At 36.9% G+C, this 14502-nt stretch overlaps 1 protein-coding gene across 11 annotated transcripts in view; it reads left to right on the top strand.

Moving 5' to 3' along the window:
* Positions 1-14502, top strand: part of LOC117179443 — a 267984-nt gene that overhangs the window by 157918 nt on the left and 95564 nt on the right. For 10 of the 11 annotated variants that reach the window (XM_033371257.1, XM_033371255.1, XM_033371252.1 and 7 more), the window contains 5 exons: positions 10467-10635; positions 10887-11511; positions 11610-11664; positions 11742-12127; positions 12652-13415. In XM_033371257.1, coding sequence (XP_033227148.1) covers positions 10467-10635; positions 10887-11511; positions 11610-11664; positions 11742-12127; positions 12652-13415 — 1999 coding nt within the window. The remainder of the gene's footprint in view (positions 1-10466; positions 10636-10886; positions 11512-11609; positions 11665-11741; positions 12128-12651; positions 13416-14502) is intronic. The other variant, XM_033371260.1, reaches the window with a different exon arrangement.

The following is a 14502-nucleotide window of genomic DNA, read 5'->3' as shown; positions in this document are numbered from 1 at the left end:
GTACTATAGAACGCCACCTCAAGGTAGGCCTAGTGGCGCCATCTCTTGGTCAGGCCGGAAACTTATCAATCCACCCTCGTATATATATATATATATATATAAAATTATATCAAATACTGTAATTCAAGCCTCTCATAAACTACAATTACAAAGTAAAGCTGAACCTTTTTTTTTTAATTTGACATTAAAAAAAGGTTATCAAAGCACCTACGGCCTTGACGATTACATTCTCATTGCCATAATCGCGCTTCGCGCTGTACTGTTAGGTTATACAGGCTCTAATTTTTAAAAATGTGGACTTATCGAAAAATTCGACTAAAATAGTGATATATAAAATGCAATCAATTTTTTAATTTTGGTTCGAAATATCTGATTAACGATCTTAGCCTTTATTTTGGGGACCTTCAGAAGTGTATCAAATGCGGACTCGGTTGGACACATTCTTCAAAAGTTAGCGTGGCTACAACATTCAGGTTACCATACATACAGACAGACGTACAGAGAGACAGACACCGACGAAATTGTATGATTTTCGGATTCTGTGCGCGCCGAAACGTGAAGATCCGTTAAAAACCAGAGGTCGAAAATTTGGACGATTACATTACACTAACGTTTTTAATTTTAATCCAAATTAAAAATGTCATTTGGATAATTTGCAAGTATTTTTGTCAAGTATCGGAGACATTGACAACATTTTCTGAAACTTGAACAAAATTCGACTAGAATAGTTTGAAATGTATTTGGTATCTACTGAAAATTTTGAATAAAATTTTTGGATTTATGAAAAAAATCATTTTTTCTATTTTCTGAAAATTTTCAAATTTTCAAAAAGTATATAACGTTTCCAATTTTCATGAAAATTAAACATTTTATTTAAATAATTTGCAAGTCTTTGACCCATCTATGAGAAACTTTGACAAACATTTTTATAAGTTCAAAAAATTTTGAAAATACTATAATTTTTTAAATTTTGAACTAATCGAAAAATGCGTGTAGAATAGGTTTAAAATATATTTGATATCTGGTGAAAATTTTGAATGAAATTTTTGGATCTATAAAAAAAATTATTTTTTATATTTTTTGTAAATTTTCAAATTTTTAAAAGTATATAACTTTTCTAATTTTCATAAAAATAAAAAATTTTATTTAGATAATTTGCAAGTCTTTCACCCATATACAAGAAACTTTGACAACAATTTCTAAAATTTCAGCATTTTGAAAATGCTCTCAATTTTTAATTTTGGTTCAAAATATGTGATTAACGAACTTAGCCTTTATTTTGGGGACCTTCAGGAGTGTATCAAATGCGGACTCGATCGGACAAATCCGTCAAAAGTTAGCGTGGCTAAAACATTCAGGTAACCAGGCATACAGACAGAAGTACAGACAGACACCGACAAAATTGTATGATTTTCGGATTCTGTGCGTGCCGAAACGTAAAGATCCGTTAAAAAGCAGAGATTGAAAATTTGGACGATTACATTACATTCTCAGGAATGAGAATGTAAAAATCATAATTGTAACTGAAATTGGCTTGTAAAAATCATAATTGTAACTGAAATTGGCTATAAGTGTGACTTACCACGGTTGTACTGGAAGCCAGTGTCATTTTTAGATGACGGTTGCTCCCAATAAGACCATGCGGTAATTGTTTAACCTTTTTTTTATATATAAAAGTATAACAGAATATAAAATATAAAAGTTAGTTTATATGAAAGTTTGTCATAATGACAACCGCTGGATTTCGCCGGGAGTGGGTGCTAATCTGAAAAACTGCACCCGCTCCCAGCAAAATCGCGGTAAAATTTCAGCCGTACCCATGTCTTATGACCGTGAGATAGGTGGTTACAGCCTGTGACGGACTTAATACGATGACCCGGCAAAACTTTTGTGCACCCTGAGGACGCGGAGCGAACCAAGGACGACCTCCTTCTGCATTTTGTCTGCAAGTGTCAAAAATTAGGTAGGAAGAGGAAACCTGTTGACTCAGGTCTCAGTACAGTCTCAGCACGCAGCCCAGAACGATTGAGAAATGGCGTCGTGGACAAAGGAAGAATATCGGGCGATAATTCGATACGACTCTTTCGCGGTTTAAGTGTAGACCAAAGTTTTGAGGAAATGTCTCCGGTATTAGGCAAGAATTGTCCGCATCGAACAACAATTTTCCGATAGTACAAACAGTTCGAAACGGGAAATTTCGGTCTCGCGGACAACTCGCGCTCAGGTCGACCGCCGGAAGTGGTGACATCGGAAAACATTGCGCCTGTGAATAATCTACTGAATGATAATAGAAGAATCACGTATCGGCAGATAGAACAAATGTTACACATTATTGCACTAGCAGTCCATCGAATTCTGCATGAACATTTACATGTTAGGAAGGTTTCTACTCTATGGGTACCACATAGAGTGGTGCCAAAAAATGCGATAAAGATTATGAATCGGAATCTTCTCGGGATGTAAATAGTATTATAATAGGCAACGAAACCTGGTTGTATTATTACGACGTTCGAACAAAATCATAAAGCAAGATCTGGCTGTTGGAGGATGAGGATGCTCCAGTGGTGGTGCGGAAGTCTCGATCTGTAAACAAAAGAATGATTGCAGTATTCTTTGGTAAACGCCGCATTGTGAATAGGGTCGTACTGGAAAACCAGCGTATAGTCACCTCTTCCTGGTACACTCAGGTATGTTTACCCCAAGTCATAAACCAACTCAAAAACATCAGGCCGAAATCTCGACTCAGCACCTGTCTATTCCACCACGACAATGCACCGGGTCACAGAGCGAAGGTCGAAGTAGCTTTTTTGGTCAAATCTGGACTTACTATTCTAGATCACCCTTCTTACAGTCTAGGTCTTGCTCTCTGTGACTTTGGTCTATTTCCGGAAGTAAAAAACGATTAAAAAGGCGTCGATTTACTAACGAAACTGACCTTTTGACGACGTAGGACCAAGCGTGTGCAGATCTTCCAGAAGAAAAGTGGTATGGTTGCTTTGATGGCTCGTTTAGACGTATGGAAAAGTGTATTCACTGCGGTGGAAAGTACTTCGAAAAACTATAAAAGGTTCTTCTGTATTGCAAAACTTTCGTAGCCTCCTATGCATCACCTCTCTTCCTTTCCATTCTCCTTGGCTGTTATGTTTTTGTCAGCTGTTGCCGAAGATTCGATAACAAACATGGTTCGTTTTTCGAAATCAAGTAGAACTATGTTATGCCTTCAGTGCGCAACAGAAACAATTCTCGAGAATATAAAGTTCCAGTATATGCGGCACTTCTTATTCTCGGCAATTGACTCGATTTTCTTGGGAGCATTTAGAGAAGCGGTATTAAGGCTAATTCCGTAAGAGTCACAGAGATGGTTATACAGCACTCTTCGTGCCGCATTGTGCCATTGGATGTAGGTTGTTCCTGCATGAGTTGAACAATTAGACATTTGTCTTGGTTTAAAAAAAAATTTGCTGTGTAAACTAACAATATTCTCTTTAAGTAACTTTTTTCGTCATTCATAAATTTTATATTAACGCGTAAGTTTTAGCAGTAAGATAAAATCAAAAATGAGTCTGATTCTCGATTTTAACTAAGAATTTATGGAATATGTTGTCGCATTTTGACTGATTACGGAAATGGAAAATCTGAAAGAACTTTACCTTCCATGTCTCATTATACGGATATAATGTTACCTAAAGAAACTCGCACAAATGAAGACTCATGTAATTGTTTCGTTTGTTTGTATGGGAGATATAAAGGTCACCCAAAGATCGAAAACGTATAAGGTCATAAAAATTATTCGGTTCGAATTACCACTGAAAATGGACTTCATGGCAGTTTAAAAAATGTAAATCTTCCGAAAAAAGTCCAAGTCAGTAATACTTTACGCTCATCTTCTCCCATATGCAATTTGATATTAAAAAGGAAAATTAATTTGTCTAGTGACTTTAACCATAGTAGCACATCTAGTCATCAAAACACGTCATTGAATTTGAGTACAATGGGCCGTGAGTTCCGATTTACTTTTAAAGCAGTTGAAAAAATCCTGTTGTTTTCACTACTAAAGATTAGATAATTATCAAGCTAATACTGGCTCATCAGCTAAACAAATGAAAAAATGACGAATTTTTTACAAAGTATTGCAGGTAAAAAATCTGTTCCACCTTATTATCTCAAACATGTGTCCAAAATAATAAAAACACTAGATGTTATATACAAAAGCGATGTGTGCGAATTAAATGTTTCAAATTCAGAGACAAAACTTAGAAGACCTGTAGTATGGACAGACACAGAAGAAATTATAGAGTTCGTTTCAGAGAAAAGAGGTATAATAGGCAATTTACTCGTAAAAATGATGATGGGTAGAGGTCAACGTTTTCCGAAAATATGATTAACAATATTTAATAAACCTGTTTCGGCAGAAATAAAAAGTAGTCTTTATTCTGAAGGATACTTGTGCCAGAAAAGCTAAATTAACAAGTGTCAAAAGACTTTTATGAAAATTTACAATCCTTATTCAATCTAACCAACGTTAACAAAATTCCTTTTAATTACTCAGTGATTTTCAACTTTTACTCATCGTTAATGGTCAACAGAGAGCCACTTTAATGTATCCTTGTCCGTACTGTTTTATTTCACTCAAAGAATTTAAAGGGAATGAAGCAGGCGATTCAACCGATAGTGATCAAGGTGATGAATCCAATGCTGGGTCAAAATGTTTAAAAGTCAGTAACGTTTGCTTACGTTTAAAAACTTAGAAAGATTAGTGCTGCGACTTACAAAAGTAAAAGCGTTGCTGTGGCCAAAGAAGTTGAGCATCATTGCAAACAATTATTATGGAGACATTTTTGAAGGAAATGCTTGTAGACAACTTCTATAAGAGTCAGATGCACTTGATGATCCAAAAACTTATTCCGATGTAGGCAAATTTGCACTTATCCCTTTCATTTCTGCTTTTAAAGCTATGCACAAAATTATGGATTGTTGTTTTTCTACGTCGACACCCGCCCAGCATTTAGATAAACTCATTAAAGAAATAAAAAGGCTTATGCCAGTACAAAAGCTTCTGTGATATTTAAATTCACGTCATTTTTGCGTATCTTGAGCATTCATTGCATTTTCTGGATGGCGAAGGATTTTGGATTGTGTTCAGAGCAGCCAGGTGAATCAGAGCACAAAGACTGATGAAACGTTTGGAACCGCTGCAAAATCAACATGGTAGATGCTCAATCCTATCAAGAAAGATTAAGAAAAACGGCCATAGATTACTCCTCCATGTATATTTAAGTTTTACATTACACATTTTCATAAATTATTTCGTTCAAACTGTATCGTTCTTTTTATTATTCTTATACCATTTTATAGTAATTATCAGTTATTTTTCAAATTTCATACTTATTTTCCGTAATGATCAAATACGTTACTACATAGTCCTCGTCGTGGTTCATAGTTAGGCTGAGAGTGATAGAAGATAATGAATTACGTGAAAAAAGTACTAACTTTCATATTTTACTAAAACATGTCGAAAATAAGTAAAAATATTTAAAAATCGAAAGAAAGTAATTGTTGAAAAAACCGCCAAAGGATCAGCTAGGATTTCATTGGGAACGGATTTCGAAACTATGAAATAGCTAGAATCGCTATTAGTTGTCACACGATGTTTTCCAGATGAGTTAGTAAATCTGTTTTTTTAAAGCGGAAGCAATCTCTCTAGCTACCTCACGATGTTAGGATGAAACTTTAAGCTCTCCAAAAAAACAGATGATAAGTCTGTGGGAGTTCGAATCGAATTCTCCAAAATGCTTCCACTTGATCTGGTTTGGTCGGATGGTCGACAGTAACTGGAGGATCTTTAAAGAGTCGAGATTGGTTAGAGAGAAACTGTTGGTTTTCTCTGACCTACCTCTCTCAGCTCTAGACTTCTGCTAGCCTCAGATACTACCCGTATTCTGTCAAGCATATGCTGGCTGCTGGTTAGCAGCTTTGACTTGTTCAGTGTGTAATAACGGATCCGCAGTTCGCGCGTGAACTGTCTAACCCTGGCGGTGAAAGTCCTGCCAGATATTATATAGTCCTTCACACACTGAATGCGAGGCGCGTACTGTCTTGTCCAGTTTATCTTTGTGGGGAGGTGATACATTAGTCTTTTGGTCTTATGATCAACCTTTGGGTTTAGTTAAATCTAATGACTTGAGAGAAACCTGAATGTTGATGTTTCTCCTGGGCCTAAAGTATCGGTTTTCCTCTATTGGATGTCTTGCCCGCGGTTGGTCTCAGTGTCGTATTTTTTTTTCTGTTGCCAGCTTATTCTGACTGCGGTTGAGTATACGCTCCACTTATATAACCCCTTTTCCGGAGTTCTTTGGCACAGATTCGCGGTCGTTTATGTAGTCGCGCTATGTGGCCTTTTTGTTCAAGGTCCGTACTGGTATTATAGCACTCCAGCAGTTCATCCCTAAGTTGATCCGTCCACTCAAAAGTATGAAGATTTTTCCGGTCCATTACATTAACTCCTTCAAGATTGGTTCCCCTAACTCTAGAGTATTGGGCATTGTTGTCCGTCCCATTGTCCGAAGCCCTGCGCGTTCGATTGTTTTGAACCGCAGTTACTACAATTATGTTTGGTGTTGTCATTGTTTTTCCCACGAGCAGCTAGGGAAAAGGGTTCGTCAATCCTTGTAGAGCCCTGCATGTAAGGATATGTTAATATTTATGATAATTTTTAAATGTGACTGTAAGAAAGAATCCCGCACAAAATATGATGAAAGGCCTTTCGGTCAAATTCACTATAACTTCGTGGTATAATTCTTGATGCGATGCTAATCAAAATTTGTCATAAATAATAATCAATTTTTAATAATAATAATCAATAATAAATTGTTCAAGTATTTAAAGCTATTCAAACATTATAGTGTTCTTCGTGTATAATTGGATACGGACAAGAGAAATGATGTATGCTTGTGTGTGTGTGTGTGAGGGGGATTTGTTGCGTGGGAAGTGTGTGAAGATAGTTCGTGCTTTATGTGAGGATGAGCCAGATAGTGCAACCGAATATGAAAAGAGTAACCAAAGTTGTAGGAGAGTCAATGAGGGGAGGGTTACGTGTGTAAATTTGTGTGTGTTGGGCGGGGGGTTGTTAAGGGTTTGTTGTGTCTGTTTGAGTTAAAGTGTTTGTACGATGAGCGGGCGTTGGTGTATATGATTAACTGTGTTGGAAGGGATTGTTATGGAGGATAGTCAGGGGATTAGTATAGAGTTACCTAGGAAGGGGATATCAATTTAATGGGTGAGTAAGTACAAGTCTCAGTAGAAAAAGAGATGTTGAAGTGTAGACTGCAGTGTGGGCGTAGGGCTATTTAATTTTGCGTTATATAATATGTTATTTGTACGCTTACTGTCTGTTAGTGTGAAGATGATTGGTGTAATATTTAGGACTGGGAACATGAAAGCGTATGTATAATGGGAGTACTGGTTTGGTGTGACAGTGAGTAGGGTAGGAGTGTGTAATGTATAGTTGCGAGAAGGGGTTGTTATCATGAGTGACTGTCTCAGCGGATTAACTTTAAAGCTGCTAGTTCTTCGTATGTCACATTGTGTTGTTTGTGATGGTGGGACTCAGTATCTATATTGTTTTTGGAGGGAGATAGTTGTCGTTTTTATAAACAACACACCGATCATCGTTACACCAACAGAGAGTATATTAATCACTTAAAACACCAACAAATGCACAACAAACTCTTGCCCCCCCCCCCCCGCCTACACACTTTTGCGCACAGCACCCTCCCCCCTAATCACTATTCTACACAGTTATCCACCCTTTTCACTTACAGTTGCACTTTCTCACTTATCATCCCACGAAATACAAACTATCTCACATCATTCACACGACCCTCCCCCCCTCTGTCTCACACACTCACACAAGCACATATGATTTCTTTTGTTCGTACCCAATCACGTACGAACAACACTACAGTTATAATGAAGTATATACTTGTACTTATTGGTCACCACAAGCACGAGAATGACACACTACTACATTTCGGAGCTTCTAATACGTGAACTCTCGATTATTGGGGGGTTATGCCCATAATAAATTTTGATCAGCATCACATCAAGAATTATTCCCCATATTTACAGCGAATCTGACCGCAAGGCTTTTTACTCATATTTTGTGCGGCGTTCTTTAAAGAGAGAAAGAGTTTAGATAGCAAAAAGTTACTGATAAGCAAAGCGGCAGATTGAATACTTTGTGAAAACATTTTTGGAAATACTGTCACTCACATTTTTGGAAATACTGTCACTCCGTCTTTGAGGGTAGAAAACGTGTTCACGTTTTCAAAATCTTTACAACTCGACTAGTGCGTTATGTCGCGCGGTGTCAGGATCGCGATACTTTTCGGCTTGTGTGAGGGAACTTCCCACGAGAGACCCCGGATCTGTGCATACGACCGTGTACTGCATGTAATATAGTATAACTCGTTATAATATTATCTATATCATTAATGATGGATACTGGTTGAACTTGATTGGCAAATCAAGAGTTTTTTTAATCCGGGAGGACGGTAAGCCAAATCGGATTGGTATTAAATCCATTGTCCCTTTTATGTTATTAGGGTGTTTTTAGCTTTATTGGAAAATATTGTATGTTTTTGCAGTGACTGTTGTTTTGTTAAATAAAATATTACGTCCTGTTTCTATATAATGTTCAGCGAGTGCTAATTGCATGAAATATTTAAGTCTGACTTTACTCTCATGTTCCTTTATACGTTGCCTCACCGCTCTCCTGGCTTCTCCAATATAGACTTTGCCACAAGAACAAGGGATTTTATATACTCCTGGAACAATGAGTGGTGCCTTTTTGTCTTTAGGGTTATTTAGTAGTTGTCTTATTTTCGATGTAGGGTAGGGTGGTGGTCGTTTTTCTCTCTTTGTGTTTCGTAGGTTGTGTTCACTTTTTTTTGAGTGTATTTTCTTATTGCTTGATCAATTTGTTTGTTTGTGTAACCGTTATCTATTAGGATTTGTTTTAAATTTTGTAATTCTATTTGTAAGTTATCTTTATCTGTTATGGAGACAGCTCTGTATGTAAGGGAGTTGATGACCGATTGTTTTTGAGATAGGTGATGGTGGGAGGAGGCTTGTAGGTATCTGTTTGTATGGGTGCGTTTCCTGTAAACATGATGTCCTAATGTGTTATCAGATCTTTTGTAAATTAATACGTCCAAGAAAGGCAATTTTCCATTTTTTCAATTTCTATGGTGAACTGGATATTAGGATGTAATCGATTGATGAAATCGAAAAACCTTATTTAGTTCACTTCGTCCATGTCGCCAGCTGACAAAAGTATCATCAATGTAACGGAACCAAAATTGCGGTTTAAGCTTGGTTGGATTGAAGATTTTAGTTTCTAGATATTCCGTAAAGATATTGGCTATTACAGGTGAGATTGTGGATCCCATTGCTGTCCCTGAGGTTTGTTCGTAGAATTGGTTATTGAAAGAGAAGTAAGTATTATTGAGAGAGTGTTCTAATAAAGGTACGAGATAGGAAGGGAAGTTTGTAAAAGATTTATTAATATCAAATGTATGAGAGATTAATACTTTCGTAAAAAGGGATACTATGTCGAAACTCACCGTGATGTCTTGGGGTTGAATGTCAATCTGTTGTATCTTTTTGATAAGGTCAAATGAGTTTTGGACGTGAGCGGTAGAGTTTCCTGTAAAAGGATTTAGTTTTTTTTAGCGAGGAAGCGTGCTAGGTTGTAAGTTGGTGAGTTTATTGCGCTGATGATTGGTCTGAGTGAAATTTTATCTTTGTGGATTTTTGGGGGCCCGTAAAGTCTTGGAGAGATCGGATTAGTAGGTATTAATTTAAATATTGTTTGGCTGTCAAGTTTAGAGTCTTTGAGAAGGGTTTTTGTTTTACTGATTATTGTTTTTGTAGAGTCCATTTTAAGTTTTGTGTATGTATGGTCAGTTAGAAGGTTCATCATTTGGTTTTTATAATCTTCTTTACTCATTTGCACTGTTTTTCTGAAGTAGCGTATGGAACGGCTAAAAATTTTAGACAGATAGTGTAACTAAATGGTAAGTTTTAATATTATAGAAATTACGTTCGAAAATTAAGAAAAAAAAGTCTAAAGTAACACTTGAAAAAAATTTAATTATTGGCATAAAGCTTATTAAAACACCTTTATGAAAACCAATACCAAATTTAATTTGGTTTTGATTTCGTCACGTAATTTTAATTTTAAAAATGCTCTACGGTTGAAAATAGTTACACTATCATAGCCAATATCTCGATAACCATAAATTATGGTGCCCAATGGATTGGCTAGTAATGGTCGGTATTATGAACCTACAAAATGGCTAAGGTTGGAGAGGATAGGTAAAGATTAGAAATTCGAGATGCGTTGAGTTGAAATGGAATGTCTAGTATTCTTATTTTATGACCTGTTCATTTATTTGCGTTAACAGGAAAGAGGCACAAAAATGTCTTTGTGAGGCTTCGAATTGCAGAGGGTGGATAGGGGAAACTCCTGAAGACGAAAATCAGAAGATCGAGAAGAAGGAAACACGTGAGAAAGATATAACCAGAAAGAAGAAAGAGGAAAAGAAACCTGCCGATTATATGGAAGATGAAGATGTATGTATTTAAACATGTTGAATCGTTTTTACTCTATGAAAATTATATGTGCAAGAAGAATGACTAATGAATGCTCTGTGAATTATTAAACAATCATTTGGTTAACAATTAAAACGTAAATTTGCTACTATTAATTTATCATTTGTGTGAAGCAGAAATGTTTCAACGTGCGTCATTGGAGATTCTTTTCTAGCCTGCGACAGTAGTGGAATCATAATTTTTTATAGAGACGAAATCTTTATTTATTACAGTTGGAGGAAGAGATAGAAAAACTTTGTTCGGGTGGATTGAAAAATAGAAACCATACCTTGACTTTGAGCCGATTGATGGTTCGTAGTAGGGAATTAGAACACAGAACTCGTCTTTTACGTGTCTTGCAAACTGGGGAACAACCTTGCTGTAGGTTGTTCCTTGATTACCACGGGTTACGCCTGATTTGGAGCTATATGATGGACGTTGCTGGAACTGAAACAGAAGAGACTCAGCAATTTAGACTGGAGGTTCTCAAAACGCTAAGCACATTGCCAATCCCTAATAAAACGATGCTCATGGACAGCAAAGTATATGGCGTGGTCGAGAAGTGGTCAAAACAGTCTTTTTCGTTTCCGAGTGTAGAATCACCGGAGGACGAGCAAGTCGAAGCAAAAGAAGAGCTGGACATTGATAGCAAAGAAAAAAGTTCTGAAGGAATCATTAAGAAAGAGGAGAATGAAGCAGTGGATGAACACATTAAGGACCTGAAGCAGGAGAGCGAGCAAGTACTTATAACTGAACTTGCATCGAACCTTTTAACGGAATGGTCTAATTTGATGGAGGTTTTCCGGATACCAAAGAAAGAGAGGATCGAGCAAATGAAGGAGCATGAAAGAGAAGCAGGTAGATAATTTTATTGGCTTTTTTCAAATTATCTGTCTTGTTGGGATTTATTATTTTAGAAAAACATATTATTCTTACTCTTTGTTTCTTATTTTTAGATCGAGGATACAAGGAAGAATTAGATAAAGAGCAGAAGCGGGAGACGTATGAGAGGTAAGTTAAAAAAAAATCTTATTTTTATGGCTTCCATTGAAATGACCGCTATTAATATTATTAAAAACGCAAATTAGAAAGTTTCGTTTCTCGCAAAATAGGTATCGTTCTGACCGATATGGACGGGTCGAGAACGACAAGCGAGACCGAAGACGCGGTCGCGAGTCACCAGATTTTGAGCATATCAGATCTAAAGACAAGAGGGTGGATGAGCGATCGAACTTGGTACCCGTGCCCCGGATGACCAAGTTTGAACGCAGACAACTGTTTGCTTTGAAAGTTGCCAAGGAAGAAGAAAAGGAAAGACAGCGTCGCCAGCAGGAAGAGTTGTGGAAGGAACATGAAACTCGATGTTTGGCATTGGGAATGGATCCTCATACGACTTCGGCTATTGACCCTCAAACCGGTTATCCGCTGTTCTTCAATCCGGCAATAGGACAGTGGCAAACTTATCCTATTCAGGGTCGGTGACTTCTACCTGCTAATATAATATTATATTGTGTTACGTGACAGTAATGGCCCCTTTGACAGCCGCTGAGGTCGAGGTTTTTAATACGAGGTGATAAGCACGCGCGCGAAGCGCGTGTGCTGCCGAGTTATAAAAACAGCGGCCGAGGCTGTCAAAGGGTTGCTGTCAAGAGACACATGGCGCTGTATGCAAAAGAGGACGATTTCTGCGTCTTTCCGCGCTACTGCCCGGGAATACACGTACAATTTTCGGAGATTGCCGTTCGAAGGCAAAGATAGCATTACACCACTGAAATGCCGACGGAAAGAGGCGGAAATCGTCCGACACAGCATAAAATACTTTCCCTCATGGATAGATTCTACGAAAACGGTTCCGTGCAGAAACTCCATAAAATCTGAGCTGATGTAAAAATTATATCTGACTTATCTCTTACGTTAACCGTTTCCATAAAATTTGTTCAGATGGTTTCATGCACCTTTAAGGAAAAATCCCAAGAAAATGTATTTTTATTCTTGCAGATGGATCTGAACTTCAGCAGCAAATGACGCCTGTTTACGTTGGGGGACCTCAACCATTGGCAACGTCTTCACAACCAAATCTCGTTTCTCCTTTGCCTCACCTATTACAACCTGGTCTCTCTATTGATATTTCACCGGGTTTGCAGACTGCAATGTATCCCATGAATCAAACACCAACCTATAATCAACAAACTACTCAATTTCCTCCTCCTTTACCAGTTCCTCATCAACAGTTTCCGGAAAGTCCGCTTCAGATTCCGAACAACCTAGTACAAATTCATAACGGTACTCCGCCGATTCCTATTCCAGGTCAAACTATGTTCATAGAAAAATCCGTAGAGCCTTCTTTCCAATCTAGCCCTGTCATAGAAACCACAAAACCATCATCACAACCTGAAATGCCCCCTCCCTTAGATTTACCTCCTAAGTGGAAATGGGCAAAGGACGAACGAGGTAGGGTTTATTACTATCATGTTAAGGAAAGAATATCGCAGTGGCTGCCACCGCCTCCTGATCATATCGGTGTGCAACCAGATTCTTCAACCTCTTCTGAATCAAGCGAGGAATCTAGTTCATCAAACGATGAAGAGGAAGATGTGGAAGAAGATCGTAATCCTGATAGGCCAATTGAAGAAATGGATGTTGATGGCGCATCCGGAGCTGAAATAACCTCGAAACAAAGTCCTTTAAGAAAACCGGAGTTCAACGGTACTATGGAAATTAGGAAAAAAAGGGATGGATTAGTCCAGGAAAGAATCATTAGTGTGAGTATTATTTTTCTGTTATTATGCGATTAATTAATTTTCCATAGTTTGTAAGTAAAAAAGAATTTTTCTAGCTTTGTTAAATACACACACATAGATTTATTCAAAATTCCAAGCGTCACTTGCAAGTACATTTTTTTTTATTTTTGAATAATTCAAATCGCATGTTAAACATCATGAATGAAGAAGTTGATCTGGTGATGCCATCCACTAGAAAAGATCAGTTTATACAACCTTTCATACTGTGAAAGATAGCCTTGTTAGTTTCCGATATTGTCGTTTTGTCAGAATTATTAGTTTAAAAGTCAAAAGCACAAAACACATCCAGTAAATTAATAAAGCTCAGAATAATCGGTGGAAGTCTGGGGAACGAACGCTCATTAAGTTTTTGGTGGTCACTATTTCAGAATGAAAACGAACTGGATATTTGTGTAATTTTTATATCTGGGATGAAGGCGAATATTAATTAAACAGCTAATCTGTGGTCTGGACGAATTGCGAAATATTCAAATTTGGCGAAATCATGTTTTTTATAGATTGCGGTCAGGGCATTCATTTTTGAAAAAATGAAATAAAATAAAAAAGTGAGGATATTTAAAAGATGTACAATTAGATGTAAGAAGTGATAAAAAATGGTCTTTATACAATATAAAGTCAAAATTATAGAAAATCAACCTCTGAAAAGATTTATTTTATTAGATTGAAAAAGTTTTCAAAACTTGTATAGTTGATATATAAATATAATATTTTTCTGATGTATTAAATTGTTCCAATTTCTAATTTCATCTGCAATCAATAGGCCATACATTTTACAACAATGTTTAACAGTTTCCGAACCATGTATTCGGTTTTATCTTGTTAACAAAGTTATTTTTCACGGAGTTGTAGAAAAAATTGTTCATAATAATTGATTAATGTAATAATAATATTTAAAAAAGTGAATTGCGATTTGGCATGATTAACAGGACCCGAAATGCTAGACCTGTACAGTCTGTCAAGTTAAAGCGTGGGTAACTTTTTTGGTAAAATATTTTATTTAAGCGCATGTTTCTACATGGAATTACATTTGTCAAGGTGTCGAGCAAAA

Source organism: Belonocnema kinseyi, chromosome 9 (genome assembly GCF_010883055.1).
Source record: "Belonocnema kinseyi isolate 2016_QV_RU_SX_M_011 chromosome 9, B_treatae_v1, whole genome shotgun sequence".
NCBI lineage: Eukaryota > Metazoa > Arthropoda > Insecta > Hymenoptera > Cynipidae > Belonocnema > Belonocnema kinseyi.
The sequence above is the reverse complement of the archived record's forward strand: the minus strand, read 5'-3'. Positions and strand labels throughout refer to the sequence as shown.